The sequence below is a fragment of the Natator depressus genome, chromosome 15 (genome assembly GCF_965152275.1).
Source record: "Natator depressus isolate rNatDep1 chromosome 15, rNatDep2.hap1, whole genome shotgun sequence".
NCBI lineage: Eukaryota > Metazoa > Chordata > Testudines > Cheloniidae > Natator > Natator depressus.
Window position 1 is genome coordinate 9076051 of NC_134248.1, and position 15374 is coordinate 9091424.

Consider the following 15374-nt stretch of genomic DNA (forward strand, 5'->3'; position numbering starts at 1 on the left):
GATCACTGGACAAAAAAAGGCAATATAAAAAGGTGCAAGTTGGCTTATCCCAGGTACCCCTGCAGCAAAGCAACAGACATAATGCCACTTGGTTAGCAGGAAAACTGCAGAGACCCTGCAGCCAATGGGAAAAAAGGGTCCATTCTACCAAAGCTCAAGAGAGAATATACAGCCTAAAGGAGAACAGCAATACATGTGGCAAAGATGTAAAAAGGCACCCATTGGTCACCCTCACCCAATGAGATCTGAAGTCACGGAATGCAACAGCTCCGTGCTAATTTGCAGCCAGGTTCGAATTCACATGCTCCCCATTTGTGATGGCTTTCCCCTCTCCGTTGCCTTTTGCCATTGACAAGTAAAATTAAAGCAAGGGCACAGTCCAGATAGACAAACCAAGCTTTGCTCATGGAAATTCTGCCTGTGCCATAAGTAAGGTCCGCCCTCCAAGAATCAGGCAGCACAGTGAAAGGACAGTGGTTAGGCAATTAAATGCCCTCCTTTTCCGTTGCCCTGTGGAGTTGTGCATCTGTTAAGACTCATTCTAATTAGAGCCCATCAGCAGTTAAAAAATAAAAGCATCCAAAACCACATTAGCCAGGGATCTGATAAGGACTGCGGAGAGCTCAGACAGGCACATGCTGCCCACATGAGCAGTGTGATTAGCTGGGTGTCAAAAGGAAAGCACCCCGAGACTATGCTTCAGCCAGAAAAAGTGTTTTTTCTTAACATGCTGACAATGCCTTTTTCTGGCAGTAATCGCCTGAACAAGCTGCTGAAACAAGTAATTCCTCGGCAACCCTATGCCGTATCAGCCATTGCTCTGTTGATCCTACAACACACACAGCTAGCATTTCAAACCAGTCTTCTGAAAACCAGAGACATGCACTTGACTTCCTAGCTAAGCTATTTGTGAGGGTCCTCGTTGCTGACCTGTATCAACACGCCTCCTTAGCAGGACAGTGGCACAGGTAGGGGGTAAAATGTTCCCAGTCCCTCCTCCCAGGGAGAGTGAAACCCTGAGGGGTGGGGGACAGGCATGACTGTGGTGGGTACATCTGCCCTTCGAGCTGAGGATGCAATTCCCCACTTGAGGGGACGTACCCGCAGTAACTCTGATTGAACCAGGGTGCTAAAAATCAAGCGTAGCCACAGAAGCACAAGCAACAGGAGGTGCTAGCCAGCCCACATACGGCTCAGACAGGTATGTAACTCGGGGCAACAAACCCCTCCCACAGTCGTGGCTACACTAACAGGCCAGCTTGATCAGAGGTTGGGTGGGTATGTAGTGGGAGGTGGGAGAGGATGTGAGGGTATGGGGCAGAGCAGTTGAGAGCAGGAACCCTAGGGAGAAGGCTTAGGTTGGGGGGGTTCATGCAGGGAGATTTCGGAATTACCCTTTTTGTTAATAGGACGGAGCCCAGGAAAGGTGGCTTTTGGACCCGATGAACCTGCAGCTTCTGCTTGCAGCTGGGTGGGGAGTCCCCCAACTGACAGGGGGACCATGGAAGGGACAGTGAAATGAAGTTTCCAAATTCCAAAGGGAAGCCCGTGGATTTGGGTCCAAAAGTGCTCGCGCTGCCCCGGAGTCTCCAGCTATGGCAGAGCAGGCCCCTACCGGCAGTGCTTAATTCACAAAGAAAGAGGTGCCAGGGCTCAAGCAATCTTTTTACATTCACAAATGATGCAGCAGGCCCAGAGGTGCCGGGGCTAGGAACTGCCAGGCCCAGAGGTGCCGGGGCTCAGCCCTGGCAAGCCTTAGCACAAATTAAGCACTCTTTACAGGCAACAGCCGAGGATGTGGATTGAGTCCTCCCTCCAGAGGACAGCAAAGAGCATGGTGAAGACTCCTCAGGAGCCTGCTTTTACCACCAAGGGATTAGGTGCATGAAGTCCAGGAGGAAGGGTGGTCTTGGCATTAAGGCTGGACAGAGACTCTGGTGATGGAGGTGCAATTCCCAACCCTACCACAGATTCCTTACGTGATCTTGACTTAATTGGTCTGTGCCTCTGTTTCCTCATCTGTACAACAGGGAGAATAAAGCCAACCTACCGCAGAGAGGTTCAGTGATTCACTAATGACAGCAAGGTGCTGGCTCAGAGATGGGGCCCATGTCACTAGGTAGGAGGAAGTAAGGCCTGTTGGGCAGAACAAGGGGGAATGCAGAGTGCCCCAAAGGGGTGGCCGTAATGCGTGTCTCCCTTAGGACAATGCCACCCCTAACCGCTGCCTTTGACAGACTCAAACCCTTCAGGGCCAGAGGAGAGCTGGTCTGCAGGGATGAGTTTTTCCCCCAAACAAATAATACTTCTGCGCTGTGTGTCACAACCTGTCTCCTCTCCCCGATGTAATGACCCTTGGTGTCGAGCGTCATTAAACTGCACCGTATAATCACTCTTTAACGCCCCCGGCAGCTCGTTTTGCAGGAAGGGTGGTGAGCAGCGTGCTTCGGCGCCATGCAAATGAGGCCATTGTCAGCCTTCCTCAGGATTGACACCAATGACCAGGCTGCTGTCTACGTGTCGTCTGTTCTCTGGGGGTGCCAAAGCGCTTTCAGGAAGGTGGAGATTTGAAGTCACCCCCAAGTTGTAAGACCAGGCTCAGCAGCCGTAGCTGATGGCAAGGCATCGCTCCCCACTGTGGAGCGGGGATATATTTCTCTCCCACGAAAACAGCTGTTGGCTTTGCTGGCATCCTTGCTGGCGCCCTGCGGTCCCCTTGTATGATCAGTCACCTCCTCTCTGCTGGGTCACTGCTCTTTGGCTGCCTGCTCCATAGAAAGATGTCCCTTTTAGGCAATTCAAGGGGCAGAGAGAGACAGAAATGCAGGACACAGCCCATTTCCTGTCGTTACCCCCAAACGGTCAAAACCATCAGGGGCGCGAAAAGCTGAACAGATGAGGTTTGGAAGAACATGCTCCTTTGAGTTGCGATTGCAGACAGCTGACTGAGTGCAAGCAACTAGCCACTCCTGGCATGGGCCAGGGGGTGAAAGGCAGGATTGTCCCTGACATGCTCACAAATGTTATTTGTATTACTGTGGCAACTAGAGGCTCCAGTTGAGACTGCTGTGCTAGGTCCTGTACAGACAGGCCGACCGACCCTGGCCAAAGTGTTGTGTGTAGTTAGATTGTAGGCTGACAAAGGGTGGGAAAGAAAGACAGAGTCACAGAATGATGAAGTGACATGTCCAAGGTCACTTAGCAGAGCTCAGAACAGAATCCAGGTCTCCTGACTCCCAGTCTAGTGCCCTACCCACTAGACCACACTGTCTCCAATTGGCCTTCCTCCAAAGATCGATTGGGGGTGGGGTGGGGAGTGTAAATTACACTGTGGAACTGAATTTCCCAGGAGTCTGCATGATGCAAGATCTTTGGTGTTGGGATCTCGTCTATAAAGCACCTAGAACAGGGTTGGCGCTAAACGTGTTAACGTTACTACTGCTTTGGTAAAGGGTGGACTGCAAGAGCCACCAACCCATTGTGAATTATTTGCCAGACTAGGAAGAGCTTCCATCCACTGATCATGCAAACATTACACCCCAGACTGTCAGGGGATGACCCGCCAGGACAGAAGGGGGAAGAGAAAACCCCACTGCTCCAGAAAACGGCCAGGCATTTGCTAGTCCATCACATCCCGTTGTGTCACATTCTGGGTTATGCCGCATTGCATCAGGTTATCCCACCACGTGGTGCAACCCAACACTGATGCATAAGGGAACCTAATGCAATGAGACAAACCAATGCCTGGCTGAGAATGGGCTTTATTGCTTGGTTTCTGGTCCACTACTCACCATCATTCTGGGCAGCAAGATACATTGGTTTGACGCTGGGGGAAATAGCAATACATAAAAATATCCTCACTCCAGGCAAATCTCCTAGCTGTGCCACTAAGAGTCAGGTAGTTGGACATATCTCTATAAATAATATCGCCAGCCCCCAGCACTGCTGCTAGGTCCCATTGACCTGGCAGCCTAAGACATGGGAGGAAGGGGATGCCAGGAACGGATTGCTGAATCTCAAACCATTTCAGAAGGCAGATGCTTTGGGGGGAGGATCACAAGATCCTTGCCTCACAGGAGGGCCGAGAGAGCCATGACTGCAGGGTTGCTCTCCAGCTAGTGAGCAAACCCCTCTCTCCAGATGCCGTGCTGGGGCATAAGCCAAGAAGCGGGGCGTACTGCGTCATGACACTGCTGACGTACAGCATATGCAAACAAATGGCCTCAAAGGAAGCTCCAGTTCTGAAGGCAGCCTGCAAAGCTGATCCTCGATCTCTTCATCCAGATGTTGTCTTAGTGTGTTCCAAGGAGCGAAGGGGAGCTGCATCCCAGAATCCACACTGAGCGTTTTCTGAACACTCCCCACTGTTGCGATACTGCCCTGTGCTGCTCTCCTGCGCTGGCAACGGGGGAAGCTCCATTATAGACAGACACCAGCATCTTTAGCCACTCAGCTCTGAGCAAGTCTGGCCTAGATGGTGATAAGAACACCAGTGGCCACCAGTGCTAGTTGAGAGGGTCAGGAGGGGAGCGGAGTCTGTTGTGGATCCTTTGCAAAGCTACTGTGATTGACAATGTTATCATTGGTTTCAGAGTAACAGCCGTGTTAGTCTGTATTCGTAAAAAGAAAAAAGAAAAGGAGTACTTGTGGCACCTTAGAGTTATCATTAGTATGCGTTTAAGGTAACAGCCACTCCATGCTGGGTGCTGTCCAAACACTTGAGGATGATCCTTTGAAATCTGACAGGAGCAGACAACAAGGCACAATAGGCAATGGACAGACAACTCAGCTTGGCAGCATAGCACCAGTGAGATTTTGAGGGATTAGAAGGCAGACAGGGTGGGTTCCTTGCACATGAGCAGAAGGAGGTGGCCCAGTGCACTAAGGGCCCTGTGAAAGGAGGGACCAAGGTGCAAGAAGTGGACAAGCAGGCAGACAAGACTGGAAATGCCGGCCAAGCAGAGGACGACAATGAGTTCTTAAGTGTTTTTCACACTTGCTTTGCAAACAGATTGAGCATTTTCCTGTGCAAGAGGAAATCGAACCTCAAACTACTGGGACATTTGCACCTAAGACCTTTCTGGCATTTGCATTCCAGCACTTGGCGTTCTGACAGCGTTCCAGAGGAAATAATGGGAATGGTTTGAAAGAGTTACCACTAGATGGCTATGCTTGCTGGGAGGGGGGAAGATTAAAGAGGGGGAAGGAAAGGTTAAAGCAGGATGGATAAAAATGGATTATTTAAAAAAAAATTGGTTTTGTTTATTTAAATTTTATTTTTTTATTGTTATTTAAGTTAAAATATGTTTCTTTTTTCAAATAAACCTGTTTAAAATGAAATCTGAATTGAATACAAAATATGTTAAGGCCTAAACTTACTATAATCTCTTAAAACATTTAAATAAAAAATAAGTTTAATTAAATTCCAGTTACCGTCCTAACGCAGCTTGACACAAATCCTGAGCAAAAAGTTAATTATCGAGTAAATAAGCAATACATCATTCACCATTTTCTAACACACACAAAATGTACAATCAAAATGTGAAAATACTAAGCTATATAATTACTTAAATAAATGTATACAGTCATAGGGTACCCTCCTAGGTAGCAAACTCATGTACCAAATCCAGTGTAAGGGCTCTATTTAGTTGTGCATCAACATGTTTCAGTGGTTTTATCAACCAAAGAGAATGAACCTCTCTCTAGACAATAAGTGAAGTACAAATGGAAAAGTTGATTAAAATCAATGATTTACATCGAGACTTTCCACTTGGTGATTTAAACCACCGCTTTAAATTGCCTTGATTTAAATTAATCCACCTTGGCTTTAAGTAACCCCCACATACTTATAACCTGTTGCCTTCAGTCCTGGAGCTCAGAGAGTCTGGGAGCCATTTGGCAATCACGTGCTTTTCACATAGTGGCTGCTTCAGGTTCCCGAGGCCTCTTGTCCTGCAGCTACCTATGGAGTCTGAAGCCGACAGATCCCCCCTGCCTCCCAAAGGGGCTTCAAACTGTGACTTTCCCTTCCCTTTGTCAGGAGTGAAACGGGACTCCCGGCACCCGTTCCTTTCACATGAAGCAGAAACCCCAGGTGCTAAATAACTGGTAAGATGCTTTCTCTGTAACTGGAGGAAAAACTGAAGTTGTGTGTCTGAAATAAACTGACGATCCTGAGCTTTCTCCAACAGCGAGCCATGCCTGCAGCAGCACTGCCTTGTGACTTAGGGACATGGGGTCCCTGCACTCCCAACACACTGCAGTACCCAGATATCCGCTGGGCCAGGAAAACGCTTGGTAAATTCCCAGCGCCCTGCCTGAAGGATTAGGCCGCCGCTCTGATTAAAAACAGCAGAAGACACTGTGTGTGTAATCTGCCAGGTGCAGCGCTGGAGATTTAACCCTTTTCATGCTGAATTCTGTCCCTCCTGATTGCCAGGTTGCCTCATCAGCCTCTCACCCATAGAGGCCTCATGCCAATGGGGCAAGGAGAGAGCACACACATGCATACGCGCCTGCTTCGTCCATTTATTTTTGGCTGCATGGATAGAAGCAGCTTTCTATGGAGACAGATGATTGCATTACTTCCTATGGAGGAGCGGTGTAGTTTCTTCTACAGCTGACTTACCAGACCAGTTTGCCTTTTAGCAGAAGGATACTTTCCATTGCCCACGCCCTAAGTTCTTTGTGGATCTGCCCCTCTACCCAACAGCAGTACCACCCACCCCCGACTACAACATGCCAAAAGGACAACAGGCTTATGTGCACAGCCCCTGCTGCCAGCTGCTCCAGATCACATTTCTTCTATTTTAGATATTTATAGGGTGCCAAGTACCACAGTATCTAGGTGCCAGTTTCTTGGCACCTTCCCTCCTTGGCATGTGCTCCCTGGTGGAAATATTGTCAGGGGAGGATATATTTGAGGGGGGGAGGGAGGGGGGGTGTCTCTGTAAGGATGTGCAATGCCATGGGAGATGCCACAGCTTGTTCGAGCAACATTTCACAGCATTGCCCAGTGCCCTGAGAAACTGAGCGAGAAGGGAGAGCAGAGAAAGGCAAAAGAAGAAGATTGAAATATGAAGAGTAGGAAGAAAACAGGAAGCAAAGAGGAGGAATGAGAGCCTCTGGAGAGGAGGAAAAAAGGAGAAAATGAACACAAAGTAAAAACAGGTAAAAGGGAGAAAAAGAAAAGGACAGAGCAAGAGAAGGAAAATGTGAAGGAGAGGGAAGAAAGCGATGAGCCAGTAGAAGGCAAGCGCAAAGAGTTAGAGAAAGTTGGCTTAACTGAACATTAGTAACTAGAAAGAGTCGGTAAGTAAGTGTCAGGCCCAGTGCCATATTTACACATCCATTGCGCTTGGCAGATGTAGGATTTCTGCTTCTCTGGTGACTTTCCCTGCATTTTATGGGTGGGTTCTGTTTATCTTCATATTTACATCTGTGCTGTAAAAACTTCAATTCCTCCAAAATTTATCAGAATTCTGGCTTGGGGCTGGGAAATAGGGGTCAGAATCTAAAAGTGTTTCCCCCTCCCCTTGGATCCAGGGCTAACCATCCACCTGTGACCCACTCTCCCACCACCCTGCCATTTGAACAATAGCAGAATTTACACAAGTAGCCCAGCAGCGTGGAACATGGTACATTCTGCTTTGACACCATCTATTTATGGGCATTACAAACAGGGCCCAATCCTCCCACTGAAGTCAATGGAGGTTTTTTGCCACTAGCATCAATGGGAGCAGAAAACAGACCATGTATAAAGACATTTTAAAAAGACACTGACCCAATACAGTTTGTTCCAAACCTTTTACCTCAGGGGCCAAGTTTGCTGTGGGCTTCCTCCACAGGGTCTGAAAAAAGGTGTGTGCAAAACAAGCCACAGAGACAGAGCCAGTCTTTGCTGACAAGGCTTATGGTGCAGTAGAGGAGACCCATTGAAAAACTGGCCCTGAATGTTCAAAGCAGAGAGCCAGAATCGGCAGCAATCCCATGGGAGACCTGCATATCCAAAATGAAACAGGTTTCATTAATCCTTCAATGCCTTTGGGCTCTCAACCTTTCAAGACAACCTGTCCCCCTTTCAGGAGTCTGATTTGTCTTGCGTACCCCCAAGTTTCACCTCACTTGCTCATAAAATAAGACATAAAAATACAAAAGTGTCACAGCACTTCAGTATTACTGAAAAAGTGCTTACGTTTTCATTTTACCATATAATTATCAAATAAATCAACTGGAATATAACTATTGTACTTACATTTCAGTGTATAGTATATAGAGCAGTATAAACAAGTCGTCCGTATGAAATTTTAGTTTGTACTGACTTTGCTAGTGCTTTTTTTTATGTAGCCTCTTATAAAATTATCTAGATGAGTTGATGTTCTCCCTGGCAGACCTTGCATACCCCCAGGGGTATGTGTACCTGTTCTGGCAGTGCCTCCTGCTGGTCATCTCGGGGAATTAGCATCCAGCCTCCGGAGCACCTCCATCAGGCCGGTGTCTCACCGCCCCTGACCCCTGTGTCCCTCCTGGACCCCAGTGCCCTTGTGTTGGGTGCTGCCCTCTGGCAGTACCCCCACAGTTCAGGGTCTCCCCCTCCCAGGGGAACCCCCACCCACTATCCCCACCTTACCTCAGTCTTAAGCTACTGCCAGTCACCAACTAGCCCCTGCTCCCTGGGGCAGACTGCAGTATCAGCCACTCATCACAGGCAAGGGGGTTTGGACCTGCTGCCTCTGCCTACCCGTGGCTGCCCCTGCAACCCCCATACCTAATAGGCCTTCCAGGCCTGCAGCCTGGGGCTTTCCTAGGCCCGAGCTCCCCTGCTCCCTTAGCCTTCCCCAGCCCTGCTTCCAATCTAGGTACTTCTCAGCCCTTGCAGCCAAGTCCCTCTCTCTCCAAGCTAGAGAGAGTCTCTACTGGAACTTCTGGTTCAAACCCTTTATAGAGCCAGCTGGGCCCTGATTGGTGCATGGCCCCCAGCTGCCGCCACTTCCCCCGATCAGCTGGGGTTTTGCTCCCTTCCCCAGCCCCTGCCCTTTGCAGGGCTTTTCTAACCCCTTCAGGGCTGGAGCGGGTGCTCACCCCGCTACAGTACCCCTGGTTGAAAACCACTGCGAAGTGCTTTCCTGAATCAGGGCCTAGAACAACAATTCTCCAAAACCTGCACTGAAATGCATACCTATGGCTGGGGCTACAGTAAGGGCTGGATTTGTTTCTGTCTTCATATTTTATATACACACATTTATATGTAATACCTCAATATTTATACACATGTATGCATATATATATATTTACACACACACCATACTTCATTCTAACTATTCATAGATCACCATCAATATTTAGAGCAACAAGTTTCCCTCTGCCAAACCAATGAGAGAAATGCACAGGCAAGCAAAATATACCCAGCGCTTTTGAAGCCATTTATCTACAACTGGCTACAAAACAGAATCCTGGAGCCTCCTGCCTCCAGACTCCTCTTCCCTGCCAACCTGAGCAGAATTGGAGCACGCTAGGTGCCTAACTCCACGAGCCGTCAAGGAAAGGGACACGTGATCCCGAGCAGAGGCTCCCCTCTGAGCTGGTCTGACTTACTTGCTGAGAAGGTGGCTTCCATGTGGACAGGAGGAGTGGAAGGAACGCAAGGCTGGTGTCCCACAAAGAAGGAACGCAGGGAGCGCTCGGATAGGAGGGGAGAGCGCTGGGAGGGGATGTTCTCACAGCTTCCCACACTGTTGTGAATCTTTAAGTTCAGGGGCTTGTTCTTTTTCTTTGTTCTAAGAGAAAGAGAAGGAGAAAAAATGAAGAGCAGCAAAGGAAACAGAATACGTTTTCTCATGTTAAACAGGGGAGGGGGGAGCAGTGCCAACAAGCCACGCATTCCACTCAGGGAAACACTAGTATGCGTCTGACTAAAACACAAGCGCAGGAAGACATGGGCCTGAACCCATGTCCTCATACACTGGAATGACCCCAAACTTCAGGAAGCCGTGAAATCCAAACCTGGGCTCAGATCCATATTTGCATGTGGCCCCTTATCTTAATAATGAGCTGAACCAGATCCCATTTCCAAAGTCAGACCAGTTCTGAGGCTTACCTCCAAGCCACATTACAGGAGTAGAGGTATTTATCAAGTGCTTTGAGATCCTTGGATTGCAGGTGCTATGTGAATGCAAACTATTATTACCCACATGGTAACACAAGCTAATAAAAATCATATCATTTTTTCACACTCCAGCCTTGCTATGTCCTTATTGCATTTCACAGTTCTGAAACTACAGCATGTTAACACTGCACGGCAGCATCAATCTTTAGCATCCTACAGGAATTACACTCAACTGCTACCTGAAAAACCTCTAGTGCCCGTGACAGACAAATGTGATGCCATGCTGGGGTATTGGAGCCTCACCATAATTCATTCTTCAAACCCGGTTTTCAGTCAAGACTTGGAAAGGAACAAATCAATCAGGAGTCTGCACTGACCAGTGAGAATTTTGGAAATATTTTCTCTTACAACCTCGTTCTTCCGGGGCAATGTATTCAAAACTCGGTGCTTAAGCTATTCCTACAAAAGGTTTGTTTTTAAAACACATCCACTATGCCTGTCCGAGCTGTACTGCCCATGCAAATGGGTCTTTATGTGCACAAATCTGGGTACCAAACTTTCCTGTTTGATAAGGTCTATCCACCCTCACAACAATGACACATCGACACCAACCCAAACCCTCTCCCACAAAAAACCCTGAAAACAGCCTCACAAATCCACAAAATGAATTTTAAAAAAATCACCCTATCCCAAACAGAGTTTATATCCCAATGCTGGAGAGAAGCCAGAGACACCATGACATGCACTAGGGACTTTGCTAATGCTATTGATTTAACATGGAAGGATCCCTTAGGCATCTTTCAAAATCTTCTCCTGGATTCTTTGGCCACACAGACAACAGGCACCATTTATCATTAATATAATGCCAACAATAGGCCAGCTGTTTTACGGACAAGACGAGAGCTCTAGTGCACCTGCAGGTGTTCAACTGGAATTTCTTTCCAGTCTTTTAACACCTTTCCATTCCAGTCAATTTAAAATGTATTGCCCAGTTTGGCAAGTTGATGAATGAGATGATGATTCCGGGGGCAGATTCTCAGCTGGTGCTAATCAGTGCAGCTCCATGGACTTCAGCAGAATTATGCCAATTTAGACCACCTGAGGATCTGGCCAGGGGCTACAACAGAGGTTTTGTTGTGGTAATTGGGCAGGGCCTACACATTTACTCTAATTCTAAGCACAGCTGTAAAAAGTGCGTGAAAGTTCATAAAGTGTCACAATAACCTCCAATAAGTGTTGATGGGAAAAGGCACAAACGGGAGACAGAATGGATTCGTCTACACCAAAAGGCTACTGATATAACCCATGGACTGTGTTGAAATCAGAAGATGTGGAACCACAAACTAATGAATGAAATCAACATAGGCCTAATTGGTGGACAAATATTAAGGGGAAGGGCTGTTTCACCCATCACTCCATTTTGGGATCCTTAAAGAAAGAGACTCTGAAGGGGAAATGATGGACGAACAAGACAGAGGCTACTAGAGTGAGCTTCACCATCATGGCTACCCCCACCATCTCCTGGGACCTTGGACCTTCTTCGTCCTAACCTGAGGGATGCCCTGACCAAACCAGGTAAGATGACACCTTCCACCCCTCCCAGCTCCAACTAAATCCCAACCACCATCTGGGATGAAATGGGATCAGACTTCAACAGCAGCAACAGCTCCAGCTCATCTCAACTAACTTCTTTCTCTTTTCCCCTAAAGGACAGTTAGTCCCATCTTTGAGGCCATCGAAGAGACGGTCAGACAAGGGGTTTTTCCCTCCAAAACTCTCTCCAGCTAAAGGGAAAGGGAACAAGGAAAATCGGTGCAATGAAAGTCTTATTTAATACTTTACATTTCAAATGATGGGACTGGTTTTCCTTCTTGTCTTTGTCTTCACTAAAAGGTTAAAAGGAATTTCAATGGTGTGTTTGCCATGGCACTAGCAGGCTGAGGGCTCTGCATACCAAAGCTCAGACCTTATTGAACACTGGTTAATGCTGGACAGTGCCTGGGTAACTTTAACGCATTTGGCTCTTTTATGCCATCTAAATTAATACACCAGCAGTGACGGCCCCCATAGCTGTCATGTCTGAGTGCCTCACCCTCTAATTTGGCTTTCCACACCACAGCCGGGGGAGGCAGGCCAGTGCTTTTGTCTTCATTGTACAGAGGAGAAACTGAGGCACAGGGAGGCTAAAGTGACTTGCCCAAAGTCACACAGGAGGTCTGGTAAAGCCACATTTTCTGAGCCCCAGACTAGCAGAAGAAATCCATACAACTTTCCACTGGGACTCTGGGCTAAGGGCCAACTTTAAAAGCAAGAGGCCAGTCCATAAACCCGTTTATGTGGGTGCCCCAAAGAGCATGCTCCCCCACACTGATCTGAGACAGGGCACACGCTGGCCAAGTGGGCAGTTTAGCCAGCCATGTGCTGGCCAAAAATTCGGGGCTCCCCAGTAACAATGAGCTGTTCTTGGAGGTGGAGGGAAGATGCAGATTTTTCTCTCAGCGCTGCTAGCTTGTCCGATTGAATTAGATCCTGCCTGGCACTGTCAAACGAGGACTGATGGGGAGTCAGTGTGCACTGGTGGAGGGCAAAGGGGGTATAAAGGGCCAGACTCTGAGTGGTGTGAGCACCTTGGGTGAAATTCACCCCATGCAGGGAGGGAGTCAGCCCAGGGACATGGCATCACTTCAGCCCTCAAAACAGAGCTAGCGTGGGACGCGACTGGCACACAGGCCTCAGATGGGGCCTTTGCACAGGGGTGAAACACTCATGCCACCTGCTGAAGTCAACGGGATTGCGGGTGCTCAGCCCCTCTGAGGATTTGGCCTGGAAGCATGTCTATTAACACGTGGGGTGGAGAGAAGGAAGGAAGGTGCCTCACTAGCTACTGTAGCCGGCCTGTGTCCTGAGGAGCTGCTAGAGAGAGCTTCTTCTGCTGTAGCACTTCCCACCCTCCTTCACTGCCCCAGTCCCTGGGATCTCCGGTTACAGCACTTTCTGCTCTTCTCACGAACACAATGTTCCCACTGAGGCCACAGCGTCCATTAAGGAAACCCAGGTCCCTTTCATTAATCCTGGAGAGGTTTTTTTGGGTGGTTGCTGGCGTTTTTTCTGTCCTCTCTGGCAGGGAGCAGGCAGGGCAATAGCCCTTGATGTTATCAATAAACAATTCCGGGGCCTGGAGGGGCTCCCAGGGCCATCAATCAGCCGCCCAGGCTCTGACACTCAGAAACCGCTGGCGATATTTTCTCACGATTTATGAGGTTAGCATCGACTCCTGCTTGAATTACAGCCTCTTATTCAATCAGGTGCATTTGCTTTCTGGTTACACGGTTGTAACTAATTAGTTAACAACAATGCAGGGGTGGCAAGGGAAGAGAATGAATCGTATTAACCCTCCGATGACGGAGGGATCAGCCCTCTACAGCTCCAGTGCAAGAAGCAGAGGCCTCCCCAGCGTCGCTCCTGCTGATGGGCCTGGCCAGCACCTCAGCATGCTTGGTCAGTGATGGCTGGAGAGTGTGTGAGATTGGCAGCCAAGTCTGTCTTCTGACAGACCTTAGCACTGAGGCCGAACGCTCCAGGGACCGCGTTACTCCGAGGTTCTGCGTCAGGTTTACAGTCATTGGCCCAGCGACCACGAGAGGTCGTCTCGAGCGCTTGGGCCAGGCAGAGACAGCCCCTGTGGTGCACGTTTGAATTATGGGCCGGCAGCTTTGGCACAGCTCTTCTATGTGTCAGCAGCGTTTCCTTCCTTGTTTCTAAAGCCGCTAAACCCATCCCCTTGTCCAGCGGCTCATAAGAGAGATTCCAGCCAGCCCAGCCCCACCATGTGCCATGGTATCAGAGTCTCCTTCTGCACCAGGGCAGACTTCCAATGAATGGCCTCCCCCATGGCTGAGGGATCCACCCAGCCCCCTTCGAGTCCAGCGTGGGAGGTGCCCCATCCCTCCCTCACAGACCCAACCTGCCAGCTCCTGAGGGAAGCCAAAGCGAGACAGGCTAGCTTCTCACACACTTCACAGCAGGGTCCACTGACCCTTGAAAACTGGATACAGGAGATACCTGCAGGGGAATTTGGGGGAGACAGGCCCCTCCCCAAAGGGATTCTAATACACGGGATTACCCCCCTTCCCCCAACTCAGCATCTCATAGAATAAATCACACACACACACACACACACAGAGCGGGAGATGTCTCTGATGGGGGATTTCAGCTAAACTGCACCCCTTCCCCAGGGGAAGATGCTCTTGTCTCCAGAAATCTATTGCAGAGGGGGGTCTCCTCACACCACCTGTCCCCAGGAATTTGGCTGAAGAAGCCAAAAAAGTATGCAATCTAAAACAGGAGCCAGAGACGAAGGACCCCAAGCAGAAGGGCCGGTGCCCAGTTCTGTTCTGTACCATCCCTAGCACCGTCCTCCCTGGCACAGAGGAGGAGCTGATAGTTTTACTGAAGCAGAAGGGGCCAGGGCCTAGGCAAGGTAAAGCCCCACACAATCCTTGCAAAGCATTCAGGCTGGGATAACCTACAGGGTTTAGATGTCGGGATAGCCTAAGTGAGTCAGGCACCAAATCCCCGAGCAATTCAGTGGGATTCCGGGACCTAATTCCCTTTGGTCCCTCTGAACATTCCAGCCCCAGAGAACAGCTCAGCTCACCCCAAAGCCCAGACAGCTCTGTGGGTGCTATTGCGTGCCCTCCCCCTCCCACCTGGTTTGGTTTCAGGCAACACAAGGAAGGTCTTCATAACATGAGCCCTTCTCCATTAACAATATAGCAATGTTCATAGAAGCAATGTCCCCCCGCCCTCCCCACAGCCTGCCAGGGGGGTCACCACCAGCATTATCACCCTCACTGCACACCGATGGGAGACTGAGGCCTGGAGAGGTGAAGTGGCTTCCCAAAAATCACACAAGAAGGCAGTGGCGGAGCCAAGACCAGAACGCTCTGGCTCGCTGCCCTGGGCCGTCACCACAACAGCATCCTCCCCTTCCTCTCAACCACAGCACATCTCCGATAACCCCAAATCCATGACAACGCCACGGGCATCTGGAGACGCCAACTGCTAGGAAATGACCGCCCTGCGGCACCCCGCGCATTTGACAGTCCTCCCTAGCATGTGAAAATTAAACCGAACTCTAATGCACTAATTGTTTCCTTGCACAGGAAAAGCTGCTGCTCATTTCAATGTCGCTGTGCAAACCACTCGCCATCAAGGGGCTTGTTTTGTTCACTTTGCGCAGCGTGTGGGCTCGCTACCCGAACAGACA

The 15374-nt window shown here is 49.2% G+C and overlaps 1 protein-coding gene across 3 annotated transcripts in view; it reads right to left on the bottom strand.

The window, feature by feature from the left end:
- KSR2 (kinase suppressor of ras 2) overlaps positions 1-15374 on the bottom strand; it is a 281058-nt gene that overhangs the window by 155190 nt on the left and 110494 nt on the right. For all 3 annotated transcript variants that reach the window (XM_074973249.1, XM_074973250.1, XM_074973251.1), the window contains exon 5: positions 9595-9776. In XM_074973249.1, the coding sequence (XP_074829350.1) occupies positions 9595-9776 (182 nt within the window). The remainder of the gene's footprint in view (positions 1-9594; positions 9777-15374) is intronic.